The 21,941-nt window shown below is 35.9% G+C and overlaps 1 protein-coding gene and 1 long non-coding RNA gene across 2 annotated transcripts in view; both read left to right on the forward strand.

The window, feature by feature from the left end:
• Window positions 1-1,557: 1,557 nt before the first annotated feature.
• Window positions 1,558-21,941, forward strand: part of LOC124160909 (coiled-coil domain-containing protein 6) — a 30,620-nt gene continuing 10,236 nt past the window's right edge. The window contains exons 1-5 of the mRNA XM_046537025.1: window positions 1,558-2,018; window positions 2,318-2,467; window positions 14,464-14,696; window positions 19,868-20,025; window positions 20,922-21,057. Coding sequence (XP_046392981.1) covers window positions 1,803-2,018; window positions 2,318-2,467; window positions 14,464-14,696; window positions 19,868-20,025; window positions 20,922-21,057 — 893 coding nt within the window. The 5' untranslated portion in view covers window positions 1,558-1,802. The remainder of the gene's footprint in view (window positions 2,019-2,317; window positions 2,468-14,463; window positions 14,697-19,867; window positions 20,026-20,921; window positions 21,058-21,941) is intronic.
• LOC124160910 lies at window positions 2,477-10,926 on the forward strand. The gene is made up of 2 exons (XR_006865268.1): window positions 2,477-9,836; window positions 9,920-10,926. It is a non-coding gene; the product is annotated as an uncharacterized LOC124160910 (long non-coding RNA).

The following is a 21,941-nucleotide window of genomic DNA, read 5'->3' on the forward strand; positions in this document are numbered from 1 at the left end:
GCTTCAGTGTGCCTTTCATCACCCATCTAATAAAAGTGAAAAAAGGATTTGCCTGGATAGACTAGTGGACTGGGCCACTATGATAGTCTGCAGTATGTTGGGGAACTGTCGATAGAGAAAATAAAAGAATTACCTATGAATGAGAATCTTAATGTAAGCAATGTCCATTGAACGAGCGAGATTGGGAAAATTATTCTTAGGCAAGGCTTTATTTTTTTATAATCTGTTTTATTTGATCATCTTACAATTTGTTGGATCAAGTACAGAGCCAGGGGAATCTTTGGGGGACTTATCCTCCTCCCGCTGAATATTTCCTCTTGTACCACCAGCAATAAATCTGCTGAGGGTGAGAGGTTTCTGACCCTTTATTTTGCTAAATATGTAGTTACATTTCATAATGTCTTTCAGTAGGTAATGATGAATTTAACTTTCAGCACCATGCAAAGAAAATACATAGCTGTTGAGAAATGTGGTTTTCAAATGTGTGAAATTGAAAACAAAATAACATTAGAGGCTACCCGATACCAACCAAGCTCCCTCGAAAGCAAATTTCTGGCTATGTGCCCTGACTAGATGGTAGGAAGGGTTTGGGCTCCCCACATGAAGCCACTTGGTGTCATTTCTACATGGTGCATCCACACTAAAAGCAACTGTGTGATGATACTTAAGTAGTGCTTCTTGCTCTAACTACACTTTGTAGCTCATAAATATACAAGCGGCCCTGTTCGAAGGAGCTTTCCAATTGAAAATTTGGGAGAAAAATCACCGGGCAATCCTTCATATAGTATTATTTGAAGGATGGTTTGTGGATATGAATAAAGGAAATAGGTGAGAATAAAATGATGAAATGGAGGATAATAAAGATTCTGTGTAAAAGAAAATGGGTCAGTTGACGAGTGGCATGCCATGCCCATTGGACACTTCTGAAATGTGTAACACCTGCGACCCATATGAACTTTAATAACCTTAAGTATTCTTCAATTATCCTGACAATTTGCTCTCCCACTTTCCTCCAATTCTGCTTGGTGTGCCCAACCTCTGGAAACTGTTTGGCTCTCTTGTAAATAAACGTATTATAAGTTGCGTACCCAGTCATCACCGGAAGCCTCAAGAAAATGCAAAAATACTCATAGGAATGGGAGGTTTCAAGTACCAGAAACATATTGAGAAAAATAAATTTATTGACATTAGTTTAGTGGTTTTAAATAGATAACATCCCTGAATATTGGGGAATTTCCAGTATCTCCTGAACGAGAAAATCGCTAGGATGAAAGGATTGAACCATGAACAACTAAGGAATCATACTACTGACAGAAACATTAATAAATAACCGTTGAACAATATAGGAGGTAGATTAATAATCCTTTCTTTTCAATAGGCTGAACAATCGCTTAGTCGTAGAACTTTTCTACTCCCGAGACAAGTAAAGGAAGGATAACAATGTTTCCATTAAGGAACAGGAATTTTTAATTCCGCTACAATGCCAAATTTTAACTGAAAAACCACGAATTACACCAATAGTACTAATCGTTGTTAATTTTGGTCATTTTTCAATCGACATTCATGTCTTGCGCTTAGCAACATGGGATGCAATGAGATGTCTATGGCGTAGCACATGTGTCTCTGCTCCTAGTAAATCATGTAAACTTATGTTTGATAGTTGAATGATTCGTAAATAAATCGAACAGCACATATTCTGCATTATCAAACGCAATAGAAATACAGGAACTTCGAATACGGTCGCCCTGTTGGCCCGTCAGTCTCATCGCCACCCATCTCCCGAAACGGTTGCAAAGTGAAACATGGCGGATAGTGCGAGTGAGAGTGATTCTAGCTCTATTGACGGAGGCCCTATTATGATGCCTCCGTCCCCTGTTTCCAGGGAGCAATTGCAAAAAAGGATAGAATCTTTACAGCAGCAGAACAGGGTGTTAAAAGTAGAATTAGAGACATACAAATTGAGAGTCAAGGCCTTGCAGGAGGAGAACAAGGGCCTCCGTCAAGCATCTGTGATAATAGTAAGAATGATGTATATTTCATGCATTTAATCGATAATTTCGGTATGTTGGTATAGAATTCATCCAGTGATACACATTTTTGCTGGAAATGCTGCCAGTAAATTTACTACCTTTTCGTTTACTCGATCTATCAATAAGTCTGTAACGTGCACGGTAGCCAGTCGACTGCGGCAGTACGAATAAATATCGTTTTTTGTTCTTGCACCTCTCGTTTACTGTATATTACTTCATGGAATTAATGTTGTATCAGTAATTAATTTGCATTTGGATTTACAAATCAACAAACGTTATATTTACAGCAAGCTAAAGCTGAGCAAGAGGAAGAATTCATCAGTAACACCCTGTTGAAGAAGATCCAAGCCCTTAAAAAAGAGAAGGAGACATTAGCTCATCATTATGAACAAGAAGAAGAGTGTCTCACGAATGATTTGTCCAGAAAACTCAACCAGGCGAGTTTTATGTAGAATTATTCTTTTTCACTTTGAAACAAGTCGTTGAGCATGGTTTCCAAACCCGAAAGCTGTCTTACTCAGCAAATTCGCTCAATATTAATCTGTTGCTTCCATGTAAATCATTATTGGTTATTCGTGAATGTTATTTTTGGCATTACTTTCCCTTAGAGCCCTTAAATGACATCTTATTTGGGTCATATTAGACCCTACGCCTTGAATTTTGTACGTTTCAACCTTACCTCGTTCCTTCAATGTACTGTGGCTTGTTTTTATTGAGGGATAATAATGATGGAAGGGAATGTTCCACATGATTACTCTAGCAGAGAAATGTCATGGTCACTCTTGACTCTTCTATCATCTTAATGGTAGTTTATGTACTGATCTAATCCTATGTACGTAGACGCCTACATCTAGATTTAGTATTGTGATGGTCTGTTGAAGGTCACTTTTGGGAAAGATGAAGAGACTACCATTGAATTTTTCTCATTTCGTTCTGGGGTCTAAGACTATTACACGGTCCATGACCTAGTCCAAGTTCAGGTGTAAGTACATGGCGTATGAAGATCTGTTGTTGCTGCAACAACTCATACAATTGTCATTCTGTGCATTGCATTGAACAATCAAGTCTAATTTTAATGCTTGCGAGTAATACCAGCAATTTTTTATGTACTTTTGAGTGAAAGAATTACAGTATCCATCAGGCCGTGATTGTGGAATTGCTGTATAAAGTTACGCAACACTCATCAGGATCACCAACTGTATTGCAATGGTTATTCTCAGTTATTGTACCTAACCACAATTTTTCCCTTTTAATGACCTGAAGGGAGAGCTGCTCCTGGCAGGTGAACTCACACGAGATGAGTGACTACTATGTAGGATTAGATGATTGAATAGTTGAAGGGCCCATAAATTTCCCTGGCTCCTACCATTTTTATGATGCAGAGAATGGTTGGGATGGGGTAGAAGTGAGAATTGTAAAAACTGTTTGAGGTCCTTTGGTTGTATAGTATAAAAAAGTATTAAGATGTCATAGATTATGGTAGAAATGATTAGTTATCTGGATGTAAAAAGGTCTGAGCTGTCCGAATCCAGTCGGCACTGAAAATTGGTGTTCTTCTGAGAACTCAATTGTAAATATGGTTTGGCCCTTGAGAAAGAAGGGAAGGAGTCAGATGAGACCTGAACTGTATGATATTGTCTCATAAATAAGTGTTAAATAGAAAAGGAAGTGGAATGCGAAAGACAACTACCTCTTTCCCCAATATATGGAAAAGCCCAAATCATGCCTTTTGTGATGAGTGTCATGCGTGGCAGGAAAAGAAACAATATCCCCATCCTATCCCTATAGTTATCCCAAAACAAAATCCTTGTGGAGCCATTGAGCACGGTCAAGCTGGCAGAGTTGCTCCGTGACAGGTAGATGAATTGAAGGAGAGGTTTGGGGCAATGTTGCCTGGTCATGAAAGGGAATTACTTAGGCCAGTGATAAATGAAAGGTTCATGATTAGAAAGGGTTGGGAGAGGGTATTCTAGGGTATTCCTGATTATTCACATCCGAATGACAACTTCATTTAAGGAGGGGTGGGTGTGGGTTTTAAACTAGGAATAGTGATTGGCTGAGTGACCCATGCAGTTCTCACGGTTTTCCGTTCCAAATAAATAGTCATGGAAAACTCTGGCCAGCCCAAAACTGTAGTAATATTAGTGCAAGAATGTGAAGGCAGTGCAATCTTGCAGGAGAGAGGTTCAGTCATCAGTACAAGTCTATACTAAAATAGGAGTCAGGGAGGGAAAGGGAATTACCAGATAGATCATTAGCAGACAATTTTCAATTCTGTGTTAGAAACTCATGCTGTTTCACAGCAGCAGATCTGGGTTCTCATAACAGTTTCATGCCTATGAAATGCATTATTAGCATTAAAAGATTAATTAAGGATAATCATTTCACAGCATGATCACTCTATTAGTTATTCAACCCGAAGGTCGGTTTGGATAGGTCAGGGTAGAGGTCACTCTAGGGGGTGAGATCTCGTCTGATCTGAAGTCTTGTAAATGTGCAATATGGTTCAGTTTTATATAATTAATTAGTTGCTCTTATGATTTCCTGGCTTCCTTCGTGTTGTTTCTTGTCTGATGATAACAGTTTTGCCGGCATCTTCAGGTCAGAAGTGGAGTAGCCTTTATACATACACCGAAGTGATGATAATAGTGGGCGTTCTTCACTTCGTCTTGTATAAAGACGCCCTTTTTTAATCAAACTCCACTTCTGACCTGTAGTTGCTGGAAAAACTATCATGTAGAGATGAAAGAATGCAGCGGAAACACAGAAACCATGAAAGCATCTGCAACTCATCGCCGAGGCCTCCATATGTAATAAATTAGTCACCTATGAACACTAATCTATCTATGCTGATTGGAATAAGTGAAGCTCCTCCTGTCAAGCTCGTCAAAAAAAATTTCAAACCATTGGTAAATGGTATTATCCATTGGATGAAATACACTCAGGCTTCCAACTGGGTCAGATATGGCGCATGGCGACATTTCGACAGCTTGCTCCATTATCATCCTCAGGTTGTGTGCCTTGACAAATTTCTGATGGTCTTACATAGTTCAGGTTGGAGGTGGAGGTGCCACCTGATCGGCAGATTTTTCCTGTGTCCTCTTCAGGTATTGCATGATTGGCGTTCGTGTACAGATGAGTTTAAAACCAGTATCTCGATTCATCCTATTCTCTCCCTACCTGATGGTGATTGTTTAAATTCCCGATGTAAAAGCCTCAGTGTGCTGTTGTCAGGGGTAATTGAGATAAATAAATTTTAAAAAAGAGACGCATAAAAAAAGCTTTGTTCAGTCCGAGTGGACTTAGTGGCCATATATAGAAGACTACTCGACCACTGCTGACTTGTGTGGTTGTCATAGCAAGGTGAAGTGCTTATGTTTCTTTGATTTTGTCTTGATTGTTATTCCTGTGTCTCCAATGTATACCTCTCTGTATTTTTAGTGAATGCAGTTATTATCTATGATATATATTTTTACGATCGATGAGCTTTCCTCAATTGCATTCCAACAAAGGTGGGTATCTAGCGTCCTCTAGCAACTGCAGTCATACAGCTGGACACAGTCCTCGAGGTTCGGTTGCTGTAAAATTATGCAGTTGTGTCTTGGAAGAGCACCACCTCTTGGGACCTTGGTGGTCCATCTTTTCATTGGTTTTGTTCTCGCCTCATTGCCTGAGACTGTGCTCTGACCACCCCTTAGACTCTTTCTCCCCCACCCCACTATTTCTGAGGAGAGGTACCCCTTGATTAAAATTTGTAAGTTCAGCATGTAATATTCTGGACATCAAAATAACTATCTATGGTTGATTTACCACCCTGAGAGATTGGATGTAGTACTTAATTTTACTTCATAAGTGATCGCTATTGAATTTAGCTTATAAACATGGACTAAGCGATCAGTGAACGTTTACTACTTTGATTTAGAGAGGTAGGAGTTGCCCAACATATTTTGGGTGAGTTTTGCTCATTGCATGACAGGAGTTGGAGTTAGTGTCTTTCTAGTCTGAGAAGAGGAATTCAGGTTATAAGGATAGATTTCTGCTTGAGCATTTGTATGTGATTGTAAAATAAACCACATGTCACACTTTAATCATTATCATTGAGACTAGCGGCCAATAAGCCATCTCAGTGAGGTTAAGTAAGCTCAGTAAGTGGTGGAGTTGCGGAGGGTTTGCTAGCAAGAGGGGGTGGGAGTTGCCCTGCACATTACAGGGATAGGTTTTGCCATGCCCTTAACAAAGATGTGTTCTTTTAGACCCGTATTCTTAGTCGACCCTGTATGGCCAACCGACCCTGGATACGTCATCAGCCCCTACATAAAGCGATCTCGCCCTGCTTACGCCATATCAAGCCCTACATATGGCCGTTTTTGGAACTAATCGGGCCCTACTTGATGTAGGGTACTCGATCCAGCCCTACAACCTACAAAAACATGGCGGCCAGATATCGTCTGCTGATCACTTTGATTAAAGAATCTACGTTGTAATGCATATTAAGCGAGACGACCTCACACGAACTATTTTAAAAAGCACAGAAACACAGATTATTCCCATTACGCCACCGGAATGGAAAATTGGCGCTGCACCATCATCTACGTTATCACAGAGAACTTGACGACGGAATCACCCTCCACTACTTATGTAGGTTCGACTGAGAAATGCATGTAAGGGCCTTTTGTTATGTAGGGACGGATATGTAGGGTCGACTAAGAATGCGACCCTTAGTCTTAGAAGAGTTATTTTGGTGCTATTGGTAGTTTTTTCCTTAGGCATTCAAGAGTGAAAATAATTGGATAATGCTAGAGCTCTCAGCATCTTAAAACGAATATTACATTGCTATAATGTTTTTTACAACAGTATAGAAGAGGCTGTAAAAATAAAACCTATCTCACCGCAATACCAACTTTGTTTTAAGCAGGAATCATTTCAGTATGACTTAGTTATAAGTAGGATATTTTTCTTGGTGATAAGCCTTATTTGACAAGGAATGGAGTTCACTGTTGAAAGGAGGTTAAGTTATGAGCGGGTTCATTATGAATGGGCTCCATTGCACTTCTTTTAAATCACCTTAGAACTTAAAATATTATTCAGTATAGTCAAATGAACTTAGGAATATATGCTTCTATTTTTTAAATATAGTTGTTTCAGTCATCTAGATTATTAGGTTATTGAGCTAAGCAAGGAAGGGAACTAACGGACTTGCACAAAAATAATTTGCTGTAATGAATACAGCTTCATTACTTTTTTAAGAATGAACCATTACATTAGGAATTTTTGAAAATATATGTATCCTGATTTTGTAGTTCTTAGTTCATGTTTATTACCATCCAGAGTCAGCATACTCTGGGATAGGTCTAATGCAGTTCTCCGCTCTTATCATATCTGACAATCTTTTCATGTTTGCATCTTGTTTTTTACATCCTTTCTTGTCTTTGTCACACCTTTTAATGCATTACTTATCTACTGCATGATGTCAATAGGCTACTATGTCATCTGACATTTAGTTAATATTCAACGAAACTTCAGCTAGCACAATCTTCAGCTTTGCCATGTTGTGTTAATTTATGTTGGAAAATGGAATTAGGGTTGAAAAAGCAGCGACCTCCTTTAAAGGATTTTAATGTGAATATTACGAGTGCAATTGAATTTACTCAAATATTTCAGTGCAAATGGCATATTTATGTGCATCATATGGAAAACACACATTGTATGCCATGGCCACCTAGTTCTTCTGCTCATGAGTAGGGTGCTTCGAGTGTGTCTACCATTACTTCTCTGCACCATCTTGCAGTTTGGAAACGACCTTGCTTCTAAGTGGAAGTGTTTCGTGTTCCGAGTGTCCGTTTTTTTCAGCCTATTTACATTTTAGTGCTGTGTTTGGAACAAATTGGTAAGTTGAGATTCTCTATTCCCTGTTATTTATGTCTTTTATAGTTTAATATTCAGAAGTAAAGTACTTTATGGTTAATTAGTACCTGTTGGCATTGGTACAATTGGCCCCTATCAGAATATAATGCATTCTATTTAAATGCATACTTGGCTGTGTAATTGTAGCAAAGGAGGCTAATAAAGATTTTAAGAGGCATAGTTTTTCTATTACATATCTGTTTGTTAAACTTTGTTTTACTTTGAGAAATAATTTTTTTTAAACATTATTGTGTTATTGTCAGAGTAGATTAAAAACTATACACATGTCTCTCTGCCTTTAAGTGTTAGGGTTACTCCTTTCACATTGTCACTAGCAATGACAGTACACTTATTCCTTGGATGTTAGGACACAGTAACCTTATTTTTCATGGTAATTATTTTGAATTTTTTAAGTAATCCTCATTTCTAATGACAATAATAGCGTAGTTGTTGTATTGTCTAGCAGAATTTAGAATTAAACTTTATTTTTTGACTGTATAAAGATTGAAAATCATCAAGATTAATAAATTCCTCAAATTTTTATTTCCTTTTTATAAGTGTATAACCATTTTCTGAAAAAAAAAACTTAAGCAAATACATAATTCAATCTTATTTTTGTGATAATCTAGTGGAAAGCAGTTGATGATTTGCTGAGAATGATAATCAATAAGCCGCACAGCTAATTTCCCAGAATTATATGTCAATGCTGGCCAGCTTATACACTTCCTGATAAATTTACTGTAAATTGGGACCATTAATTCAGGGTATCCGCTATCCTACACACCATGATTTTTATGTAGGTTTTTTTTTCGTTGAGTCTAGTCTTTCTGCTGAATTGATATACATAGCTATGGTGAATGATAGTTTGGGTTTCTTAACATCATATTGGATAACATCTGATCTGGGTTGGATGGTCTTTAATTTTGTTGGATTGGGTCTTTCTTTGGTGTTCAATTAGCTCAGTAGTGAATGACGATGTAAAACAGGTTTCAGTTGTAAACTAAATGCATTTTTGTGCTTAAGTACTTGGATAATGCCACTGATGTGTGGCCCATGAGAAGAGTTTTCTGTCCCAAGTGACTGGAGAAATCTCAAGGCAGCTTTTCAGTTAGTTTCTTCTCTTGGGGATTTGTCCCAAATAAGTGACTGCCCAAAATTACCAGTGGACCAATTAATTGCAGTCTACTGCATTTGTAAAACGATTATTGAGCTGTTATTTTTCCTGAATTTATAAAATATAAACATATTTTTGTGTAAAAAATCTTACAGTTTACTGTTCTTGAATATTGTATACGCATATCTAATCACATACATTACATAAAGTTGTTGAGGTCTGAACTCGGCCTGAATTTTTTTTGCTAAAATTATTTTGTAATGTCATCATTGCGGGATTCGTTAGGCATGAATTTAGGGACATTTTTTCTTTTGTGTCTGGGATAATTTATATTTTTATTCACTGATCCTTTTCAATTAATTTTATAATTTTCAATGTATTTATTTTTTAATATACCCTAAGCAATATCGATGAACATTTATTCTTGTTTTTATTTTTATTTTGCAATCAATGCTTTTTCTGCATGGAGCAGTGAATTTCATTTCAGACAATTGAATTGGATTAGGTTGAGGAAGGTGTCTGTTGGACACTTGCCCAGAGAAGCACCATTTCAAGTTCATTGAGGTACACTGGCACTCAATGATAGCGTGTTGTGGAATTCAATTTATTAAGTAGTAATATTTCATTTCAACTGCATGTATTATATCATTGGAAGTTAGTACTTATGTCGTGTATAATCTAGTTTTAGTTTGTCATCAGAATTAAGTGTTCCCCTTCATTCTAGGTATGTCAAACACAGATGAAAATTTACATGGCAACCAAAGGCCTCACACTCTGGGTCTCAGCAGGTAATATTTTTTATTGATCAAGTTGAATCAAATACCCATGTAATTACTGTAATTCAAAGTTCAAGCATTTTTTTCAATTTCAGATTATGGTGCTCTTTCATAAAGGCAACAACACATGAAAGACACCTCCAAAAATTCCTTGGAAGTTTGGAAGACAACAACTTGATTAATGATTTTTTCTGCCTTCTTTTGAGGAAGACAAAGACAGTTTGGAGGCTCCAGCATAGCAGATGAGTGTACATATTTCTCAAATTTCATTCCATCAGCAGGGCATAGTTTTTTTCCGTTAGATCACTAGCTTATCCTTGTCATCTTATCCGAGTGCTACGCCCCCTGAAACTTATTCGAAGGGTCATTGAGGCCGAAGATCCTGCTTGCTTGGAGACTTCTAAGAGATTGTTTCAGCTTACTTGACAATGACCATTTCCTTGAAATTATTATCTCGGAGAGAGAATTACTTAAAAGAAAGTAAAAAGAATAAGTATTACTTAAAAATATTACTAGAAATAAAGTATTACTTAAAAAGCTATTGCCAAGGGTCAGCATAACATATATGGAGCCATTCAGCTGAGAAGAGTTAATAACTTAAATAAAGTTGATGAGAAAATGAGGCAAGGAATTAATTTGAAGTGTCGAAGCTGGTTGGAAACATCTGGAAAATGCACCAAAGGATGAAGAGAGTTTTTCACAAAATTTAAGGTTGTATTTAAATTGACATTTTATACCAAATCCTCATTTCCTATTTGTGACGTATTTGTTTTATTAAGAAGAGAGATATGGTTAACCTTCCTTTGAAAAATATTTTTCACATGATAGGTCTTGTTTTAGTTTTCTTTATGTCTAAGCTAAGGTCTGTCTTAAATAAAAATTGTTAATTATTTATGCATAAATGTCATGATTTATGATGGATGTGAGTATGCATGGCATAATTGTGCAAAATGTATGAAATTTTATGGTACTTCTTTGTACAGCACAATGTATTATTGAAGTTGACAAATTATGTATATATATACATATATTGTGGTGATAATACTTGGTATTTGAATAAATATTATAATTCTTGAAATAAAATTATGTATATGCATTGGCATTCGGATTGATAAATTATTTTACAACCATAATTGAACCTTATTTTATTTCTGAAACACCTAAGTACAAGAAGTTGGGAAGAGTATAAGAATTATATGTATCTATGTTTTAATTTGAGGATCCATTCTGCATATTAGTATTCCAATAACATTCTACCTGTGATCTTCCTGGTTTGTCAGCTGATATTCATCTCGGGAAAAACCAATAGAATAGAAATGTTTGCCTTTTTACTTCCAAGACCAAGGCCATATATGTCATGTAATTGGGATTTTTGGACACATTAACTGGCATCACTATATTGGCTGCTTAGATTCTAAATGTTTTTGAGGGAACCTGCATTATGCTATTTGCTCATAAATTCTACTGATCACAGAGGGAAGTTTTCTAGATTTTTGTGTGTCAATATTTGGAGTTAAAAAATATCAGTTACGTACTTAACCTTTTGATCTTGGAATGCAATGAAGGGTATACCTTGTATTTATGACAATAATTCTGTCACAATTACTGCCCATGGCCATTAAAAAAGGGGACATAAATGGTTTTCATAACATTTGTTTTCATTCCTTTCACCATAATCCACCCACTCACTGCATTAAGTCTCTTATTTCGTCAATTTCATTAATGATCCCTTTCTAAACTCACCAGTCAGCTGCAAATACATAATCGTATTTTCAATTTAGTTATTCATTTTAGTTGTTGTTCATAGGTAATATGACACGAATCCAAAAATATGTTGAAAGTTCATTCCTACATCCTATAAACATGATATGTAGACTTGAGTTTTCTTGCTTGACATGAAGGGCGATGTAATAAGAAAAATATATTGTTTGAAATATTTTAAATTTCAATTATAACATAATATTGTTTAGATTTCTATGCCATTTTAATCCCAATGCTGTGATTTGCTCATAAGTTGTTGAAGTTGTTGCGGGTTTCCCACTTCCTAATTGAGCTATTTTCTCAGAAGTTTATACATAATTAAAAAGGTGCCTCCAACATTTCACTAGTTGGTGACATTATTATAATCTGGGCTCTTTAACTCACTCGGAAAAATGCTCTTTGAAGTAAGGAATTTCTCTCAAAAGTGTAGATGACAATGAATCTTGGGAAGCCTATCTAAGGAAGGGAGGAGTAGCTGAGAAGTCGTTGCCCTCTTGGTTTGAGCTTCTGATGTCATTAACTTATCTGATAATGAGTTTGGGCCAGTGATATTTTGTCTCATTTAGTGTGAGAAGTAGGCAACTAATCAATTATATTTTTCAAGCTGAATCATTTCAAAAACAATAATGGTTAAGAAACTAGATAATTTCCACAGAGCAAGTATTTTAATATAATTTTAAAGCTCTGTCTTTGTTCGTACCTCATTAAAATTACTTATAACATTCAACCTGAGTACTTAATTGGTACAAAGACATTTTCTGTGGTTGTTGAATTTAAATACATAAAAATTGAGAAATTACATTTCCTCAATTACTCATTTCTGAATTTACCAAAACATTTTGTTTCCTATGCATATTCACTGTACTATTCCAGAAATAAAATTTAATAGCAACTCAGTAGTAAATTCTTACGAAATTTTAATGACATTTTCTATGGTATGGTAACATCTTCTATGGAAGGGACTGCCTGTTACCTCATAAAGCACTTTTATAATACATATGTACCAGTCTTTGAATGTGCTAATTGCTCTCATGCAATGAAATGATAATTTATCATTAAAATAAGTTTGGACTAAATAAAGGATGTATGATTAGGTACATGGGTTTTACCGGTGTTAATTTGTTGATCTCACAGAAGTTTTGGGCTTTCATCATATATTTCCCTCCTGATGAAGGCAGTTTCACCAATGTTACTGGGATTCAGACATCCTTGTGAAATCGTTTACATAAGGTAGTATTCATTTAAAAAAATGTGCATATGGGTGATTTTCAAATCAATGAGAGCTCAAGAAGCATGATGAGTCACAAGGAAAGAAGTTGCTGCTTTCCTCTATTGGAAATAACATTAATGAAATGAAGGCATTTAAAATTTTTAGTTACAATAATGCTTGTTGTTTACTTCGCGTTGAAAATGGCCTCTTGGAAGCCAAAATATCACTATTCGCACCTATCGTGTCTCATTATGCATCTTAACCCGCACTTCTTGAGCTTATTCTCCTGGAATTTTTAGCTTTTGTGTCTTAGTGAGTACGTGTGTCTGAAATGGTGAGAGATTGTCCAGGCTTGCCGGTTGAGAGGCTATGTTTGCTCCCTGCAGTCTTTAGTTCGTCCCCGCAAAGCAATAACCCGGGCCGGTGTTAAATGGACAAGAAAAATATGTTACGGCTCTTGGAGCTCTTCATCTTACAATTACTAGGGCCTTATAAACTGTAAATGATGAATAGAAAGAAAAATCAAAACAATTCAACTTTACATGTGGCACCTGCTGTAAAAATGACCTCTCAGGCATTTTTATTGAAACAATTTTTAATGTAACTAATAGCTGAAGTGTTTCATCCAGAATGATGGTTTGAGATGGTGAGGGTGGATCTCACCTGGGCTCACACACGGTTAGGTGAATAATGCAAGTACAGGGAATTCGATAATGCCTTCATCATGTTGGGTAAAGTTATGGAAGAAATATTGTCATAGTATATGTAATAGGTCAAAAATACAAAAGTGGGGCCCGTATGAAATCTCAACTGTGATCAAAATGACTGAACTGTTATCTGTGGCTAAATTATGGATCAAACTATTGGTGCTTGCTAAATTTTCTTAAAGCTGGGACAACAACTTGTTTTGAGCTTTTCGACATAGCTCAGTTACTGTGTTTGGTGTTGACCAACATAATATTGGAATATATTTTTGGAGTACAAGATTTATCAGTGACCTAAATTATTAACTGATTATTTATTCATAGTAATTTATATTTAATAAATAGAAACAATTGAAGAGCATGTTTATCCTTACAAGTGAAATGATAGTTGAAACATCCATCAATATCAAATTCTCATTTCATATCTTTTCCCCTTCCACAAGTGTTGCAATAATCACTTGAATACTTTCTGATGAGGCCAATATAATTTCTATAAGTGACATTAAAACTATTGAGCTATTAAGTAGGGTTATTTATTTTTTTGTGGTTATTAATGAGGAGTTGGTTAGGCACTTGTCTCTCATTCTTTCTGTCAAATCTGACTGTAGTGGTATGTTTTATCTTTACCAATGCAAATGCTTTTCAGTTTCAAGACTAATGGTGGGTTAATTGAAATTGAAATGGTGTTTTTGTGGCAGGAATTTAATTATGAAGAGAAAACTTAGCTCAAACCTAATTATTTTAGAATGTGACCGTTAATGATTATAATTTTCTTCTTGGTTACAGTGCCTGTGTGTAATCAATGAAGTGAATTACATTCTAGAAGTCAGATGTTTCGGTGTCTCATATAATGATAGACTTATCAATTCGAAATATTGAAATTATTGTTGTTGCCATTAATGATATTTATTTCAACCATTCCGTTGAAAATTGTAATTAATGATTAATGTTTCATTTAATGCAGCTTCGACAAGAGAAATGCCGGCTGGAGCAAACACTTGAGCAGGAACAAGAGTGTTTGGTCAACAAGCTGATGAGGAAGATTGAAAAGCTGGAGGCAGAGACACTTTCAAAGCAAACCAATTTGGAGCAGTTGCGCAGAGAAAAGGTTGAGCTGGAGAACACTCTGGAACAGGAGCAGGAGGCCCTTGTCAATAAGTTGTGGAAGCGGATGGACAAGCTGGAGGCTGAGAAAAGGTGAAGAGTGCCTTTTTAATGCAATAACTTTTGACCATTTCCTTACTACTAAATATATCTATTGCTCAATTGTGCTCATTTACACTGAAACCCCCCGTGTAATGAATATTCTCTCTGTGAAATTTGATGAAAACCTCTAAATGGGGCTCTGAAGTAGCAATACATCAACTACACAGGCAAGTTTTGAGTGTAAAAAACCAACTTTAAAAATATCACACATTTTTTTCCATTTGTTTGCAGTGAGTAAAATGTGTCCAATCATGCAAAACAATACAGGTGAGGCAAATAACTGAAGAAGCAAAAATAAATGAAATATGATATTATTCTTTGTAAAAATTCTCCACTAAGTGCACTTCATTTTCATGTACAGGCGGTCCCCGACTTTCGCACACAATGCATTCCCGAATACTTGTACGAAAGTCGAACCATTGACTTCCATACTAATTAGGGGTTACGTTCCAAAAGAGCTGAATATGCGTACTAAAACTTTTTTTTTACGAATTTTATTTCAATTCACTACATTTTAATAATATGTTAATTAAATTACTCAAATCATCTAATTTCTTTAGAAAATAATCATAAAATGTAAATAAAAGTTAAAAAAACAAGTTGGCTCCGTTGGCTATCGAGTGAAACTTCCTCTTGGCGTTAAAGTTGACATTCCACTTATTACGTCCACTATAAATAAAAAGACATATCAAGGAGCATAACAAAAAGTAATTGTAGAACCCGCAATCTGGATACCTTTTCATTTTTACACCAAAATTCGACATTCGGCAGGTGAAATTCGTGATCGCATACATTTTGCATGTTATTAAAAAAAGACATAAGACAAACGGAATTCGGGAGATATTTCGTGCAATATCGTTGCTGAAGGTGTAAATGAATTAAGCAGCTCTCAAAGGAAAAAATACAATTAGAAAGATCTTACTAGTTTTATTGAAAGCTATTTGATGATGTCTAGTCAACTTTTTTGAAAAATGTCTCCAGTGAAGGCTTTCTTCTTCTCTTGATGAAGGAGCCTATAGCGGGCAGTCTCTCTCTCAAATAAATCACCTAGATTAGAGTGAACTACCAACAATTCCCTTCATTGTATACGTTCGTATTGTTCGCATATACTGCCATTTGAAACAATTGAATGTTGGGATGCGCAGTAAACATTGCGGGAATTTAAAAAAATTACAGACCAACGTCCGAAAGTCCGAATTTAGCGTACGGAAGTCAAGTAAAAGGTGTCAATTTTGAATGTACGAAAGTGCGAATTGTACGAAAGTCGAGGACCGCCTGTATTCAATGTACTATCATTTGCAAAAGTCTTGCAACAAATCGAGCGGCGCCACTTTCGCTCCATTGTCGATTTCTGGCCACCATTAAGTTTGAATGATCACTATCTAGGTATGAATCTTCATGGTAGCTCGGGAACGACTCACGAACGGGTCATCGTGACACGGGAGTGAGACGTAGGAAATCATTACGATGTTCAGTAGAGTAAACGAGCGTAGATGTTGTTGAGTCGTCGCGGCGTTAGAGATTATTTTTGTACCCGTAGTTGACTGAAGTAGATAATTGAAAATATTTACCCGTTAAAAGAGTGGGTACCTATGACGCCTGGCTTCCAATGGTAAACCGCATAAGGCCGGCTGGGAGCACGATTTTGCCATTAGGAACATGGAAATCAACTCGCTCGTAACCCTTTTTTTAGGGATTCAACGTCGTTCAGGAGACTTTATATTAAGTTGTTGAAATATTTGTTCGATATAGAAGAATTAATAAATGAAAAAAAATTAAATGGCAATTTTCTGGAAAAAAACACGACTCTGTCGTCTCCACCATATTTAATTGATTGGTATTAAATAGTTCTTTACGTAGGTTGAAGCTGATAAAGATAGCTCCATAAGCTTTCTTCTTCATTAATTATCAATTTGTTAATTGGATAAATATATTTACGCCGATGGAAATGTTTCTTCGGAAAAAAATCGCATTTTGATTGCCAAAAAAAATCGCTAGGCCTCATCGTTGCTAGCAGAATGTGTCTCTATTTTTACTGTTTACATATCTAGGAGAGGCTTAAATTTTTACGATAGCACTAACATATTTAGTGATCATGTCGCATTAATCTTCTTTTTGTTATAATAAATTAGTTATTGTTTCGATTTTAATATTTCGGCCATTATTATATTATTAAGGACAACCAACTTAAAGAGTGACTTAATAGTACGACTTTTCCCTATCCATGAATGCCTCCATTGGTAAGGTTTCCAATAACAACAACGGACAGAGATTAAATTGAAAGTCAATTTAAACCAATATTCGCCCTTTTTTAGGGAGGGAAATATTTTGCGCATCTATTAGGGAGGTAAAATACTTTGCGCATAATTTAGCCGCTCCCTCAGCTCTTAACGCTGAATCGGGTGCTCCCGGGCCGTAGTTTTGGTCAGCCAATAGGTCCTGCACCTCGTCTTGCCCTACATCTTTATCGCAACTTTACCAGCCAGGGACGAGGAAGTAGGTTACCTGGAGTAAAACTTGCAGGCCGTAAGTGATTCTCACGTACTTCCAAAATAGTGTAAATAGGGACAATTTGTAGCACTATCATATACATGTTGATGCCACAATTTACTTGAAGAAAGTACGCACAAGAAAAATAGTTGATAAATACCTCAAGATAAGCCTCTCCTATATTTAAAAATAAGCGCCGTGGTGCGTGCACGATTAAGGATTACCATTACATAGTTATTCCTAGGATTGTACTTAGTAGATCAGCTCGTGACACATTCTGCCCCTTTCCAACAAAATTACTGTATTAAAAAAACACTGATTGTAGGATACTGAAGCCTAAAGTTTAAAAGTAAAATTCTTCACTTAATTTATCTTTTTCTATCTCTAAGAAAAGTTTCCTGCTGCCGTCACTGCTCATTTACGAAACGAAAAAGGGTAAAATTGTTCTGAAAAACTTTATTGGAGAAATTAACTTGGTAGGAAATGGCGACAAGTTGATGACAAATAGGCAGCATACTACATAGACGGACAGCATAATCGCTGCAAAATATCATTCATAATTTTCTTTTTAATCAGATAAAATTGATCTATTTAAGAAATTACATATATGGATCCTTAGATTATTACGATAGTTCTCATTCCAAAGGTAAATAATGATGAGCAGTTATGGACATGTAAAGGAAACCATATAGCACTAGGAATTACATTCACCAGTGATTCTGATTGGAGTTCCTTCAAGAAAACGCAATTGATTCGTCCTACCGCGCTAACTACACATGATTCCCGTCGCACGGTCATTTAAATTAGAAATTGTTGCAAAAAATGCTCAAATTCAACAGCTGGTACCCTCTTAACATAAATTTCAAAAATAAAAAAAACTGAAATAAAATACGGAAGATAAAAAATTATTGGTAACGGGTTGGACACGAACGCGAGCCCCTACCTTCACCAGCCCGAAGGCTTATCCACTGAGCTATTTCTAGCTCAAGGTCATCGAGCTGTAATTTTAAATATTTCATTTACTGTAACACTGAGCTCCTTCATGTGCTTCTCCTACGGCTTCTCACTTGAACGAATTTGATCAAAATAATCACTTTCTCGGTATATTAGTCTTTTATTCGTTTGCATGATTATAACTTCAGCACGGAGGCTTTCGCATACTCTATGTTTCGGCTGGTTAGTATATACAATAGGAATATAATGATGTTGTCGCCTGCGACTTCGGTATGGTGTCGTCTTTTTAAGTTATTATTATTTGTTATTACGTTTCAAACTCGGTATTTGTATTTCTAATGAAGCAAGCGTATACATTCATTACAAACTGAAATTCTGTTAGGATTTGCTTGTGTCCTTCTTACTCGACTGGAAAGGTTTTATGAAATAAGCTGCAGTTCCACTGATGCCTTAAACATAAAACGTATTGCCAACAAACACATTTCCTAATACAATGTAACCTACTTAATGCAAGTAGATAATTCAATTAATAATGCTAAATAAGTATCCTACATTATCCCGAATTCATCAGTGTATATGTAAATGATTGCATCTAAATAAGATAACTTAATCATCAACGACATAGCAGCTTAGAGTTATTATTCGCATTCACACTAATTCAGCAGTAGAACATATTATCAAACAATACCTGTTGAAATCCGACAATCATTAAAAATGGGACTTTTAGCTGGAATGAAGTTTTCCTCGTCATACTTTGAACAAGTGGAAAGGAATACATCTTTACCGATTGACGGACGTCGGAGAACTCTGTTATTACTTATGCAACGATTAATGCCGATCAGCTTAACTAATTCATATTTTACGTGTTTGCTCAGATATTTATATGATGAAACACTGGAAATTTCAAAGCTGCCTCGTATGATATGTTGTAGATATTGTATTAAAACATCAACCCGAGTCGATAGATGTAAACAAAAGTCTGCCATGTTCACAGTGAACGACTCGTGATTTCCAGCTCTCTGAAAAGAGCTGAGATCACTCAAAAAGAGCCAAGCTACCAACTTTTTAAAATCTCTCCGAGGAATTACCTTCGATCTTTCCTACTGCATTAAATGCTACAATGTGTTTGGGGGAATATCATGAACATTAATTTCACTTGAATGGAAGCGGTCAAATCCCGAGACTGAAAAGGATGACAAAATACCTCACCCACCCAATGACCCGTTCTCCATGCATTGAACCATGAAGACTAGTATTGGATTGTTGCATACACCCGAAAACCTTACAATTTCCGGGCACAATCTTTGTGGAGCGAAAGTGGCGCCGCTCGATTTGTTGCAAGACTTTTGCAAATGATAGTACATTATCAACTTATATTTGAATGTTATAGTTGATGCTATTCGGTTGAGGAATAAATTAAAAAATGATTAATCGACTGAAAATTAAACACGACAGTGTGTATGTCAATGTAGTTGGACATGAAGGTTAGTATTAAGCATAAAATTAATGCCAAGGTCATAACCTCAAGGTAAATAATCATCAATATAACATTTTATTTTTTGACTAACATTTTGGGCTTCTTCATCCATTTCCATGGATAATCCAGACTTAACACTGTGTAGCTCCATGGTGTATGCTGCGTGACCATATACAATCTTTGTTATATCTCAACTCATGCATGCTGGGTGTTTCAAATTGCTTTGTTTAACTTTTTGCAGGACATTACAAATAAAATTGGACCAGCCAGTGTCAGATCCAGCTTCACCGCGTGAAATTAGCAATGGTGATACTGCTGCCAACTTAAGTTCACATATACAGACATTAAGATCTGAAGTTGCTCATCTCAAGAGCCAGCTGGCTAATGCTCAGCAAGAACGTAAGTTTACCGACCATATTTTGATAAAATCCTTCCTCAGTAAAACCAAGAATTAAAAATTTTTACTTGGATCACTTCATGTAGAGAATGAAGATATGGATTGATTTGATGATAAGTGCTTATAGGAATGATATTTAAGACTTAATTTTCAGAAAAATTGTGCTGTTGGTGCTCTTGATTAATTCTGGTTTGTTTATCACATAATTTATTGAATATAGGTATTTCTGTAGTGTTCACACCCGCTATTGCTAAATTTATGTGCAAAATTATTTCTAAGTGTACATTTTGTACTGCTTCAAAGAATTTCTTTCAAAAATTCAAGTCATTTATTGCTCTTCAGTATTTTCTTACATTTATTTGAACTGCAGTGTTTGATGTGAATTTGACCTGGACATAATATCTATGCTTTTAATGTTTTTCTGCATTTTACATTATTTTTTTGAAGTCCTGATCCCCTATTATAAGAGTGTAAAAATTATCCTAATTTCGTTTTTCCTTATTCTGCATTTTTCGACATTCTGGGTCATAAAAACTCTTCCATCACTGCATTTGTTACCCAATTTTACGTTCTTTCGTCATGTTTAATGCAAATGATTGTTTAAATCTTGGAATTAACGCCCTTCAACAAGAATATTCTCATGAAAGTTTTGTGAGAGTGGGTTGAATCTCCCGGGTAGCGCTTCTTCATCTGATTTCTTCAGTAAATTGTGGTGCCGGGACCTTTCGACTCACAAGTTGGGTGTCTTTTCTTCACGAAATATTTCGCTATTACATTCAACCTGATAGCACTAAGTCATTCCTAAATCAACATTGACTATCTTATCTTTCACTTCTTGAATTTGATGTCAATGCTTGGGTGACGACTGACGGCACGTTATCCTCCTAACTTATTGCAGACACGGAAAAGATGCAGAGGTATGTAATGGAAGAGAGGCAAATTCGTGAGGAGAATTTGCGACTTCAGAGGAAGCTGCAGCTGGAAGTGGAGAGGCGAGAAGCTCTTTGCAGACACTTGTCTGAATCAGAGTCCAGGTAAATTTTTGCCTCTGATGTGTGATATACATCAAGCATGCGTTTGAGGATATTTGGCTGAAAGATAGTAACCTTTTGGAAGTAGCTTTGCTTTGAATTCATTGTTTACAAATCTCATACAAATCAAAATTTTTTTAAGCTGACAAGGAAAGGGACTGATCAATTTATTGCTTGAGACTTAAAATTTCAGCATATGCTAAATTCATATGGTGGTATGGAAAGTTTTAAAAAATATACTTTTGTACCATTGAAGTGTGTAGTTTTTGAAAAAATGCACCGAATTAAATAATTGTTTATTGTTGGAGTGTTTGAAAGTTTAAAAATTCAGAATTTTCAGATTGCTGAAAATTATTTCAAATGAAGTTAGCTGGAGATGTTTCCCATGTACAAGGTGGTAATCAAAGTAATTGTTGCATTTTAGCCTAAAGTGCCACATTTATCCTAATATATTCCCAAATTTTTGGGGATTCAGTTTGGAGAAAATAAGTCTCCAGCTTTCAAATATATGTGCCACCAATTACTTTATCATAGAGATTTTGGGTGAAAAGGGAATATTACAGTGGAGCCCACTTTTAACTAACCCACTTATAGCAAATTCCTGCTTTTAACAAAGTTGGTGAAACTAACGGCATGATATATTTTATATTTTCTACTTCTTCTAAGCTGTTATTACATTATGGCAATGTTATATTCATTTGAAGTTGCTGAGTGGTCTAAAAATATCCAATTATATTATTGAACTATTATTCAATTTATATATATCCAAGTTCATGGACAGTTCCGCTCCACAAAAATCATTCATGCAAGTAGGCATTAACTCATATGTGTTATTATATCATGTAAACAGGCCTATAAGCAATGGGTACCTTCCTTCAGAAATGGTG

This window comes from Ischnura elegans, chromosome 6, assembly GCF_921293095.1.
Source record: "Ischnura elegans chromosome 6, ioIscEleg1.1, whole genome shotgun sequence".
Taxonomy (NCBI): Eukaryota; Metazoa; Arthropoda; class Insecta; order Odonata; family Coenagrionidae; genus Ischnura; species Ischnura elegans.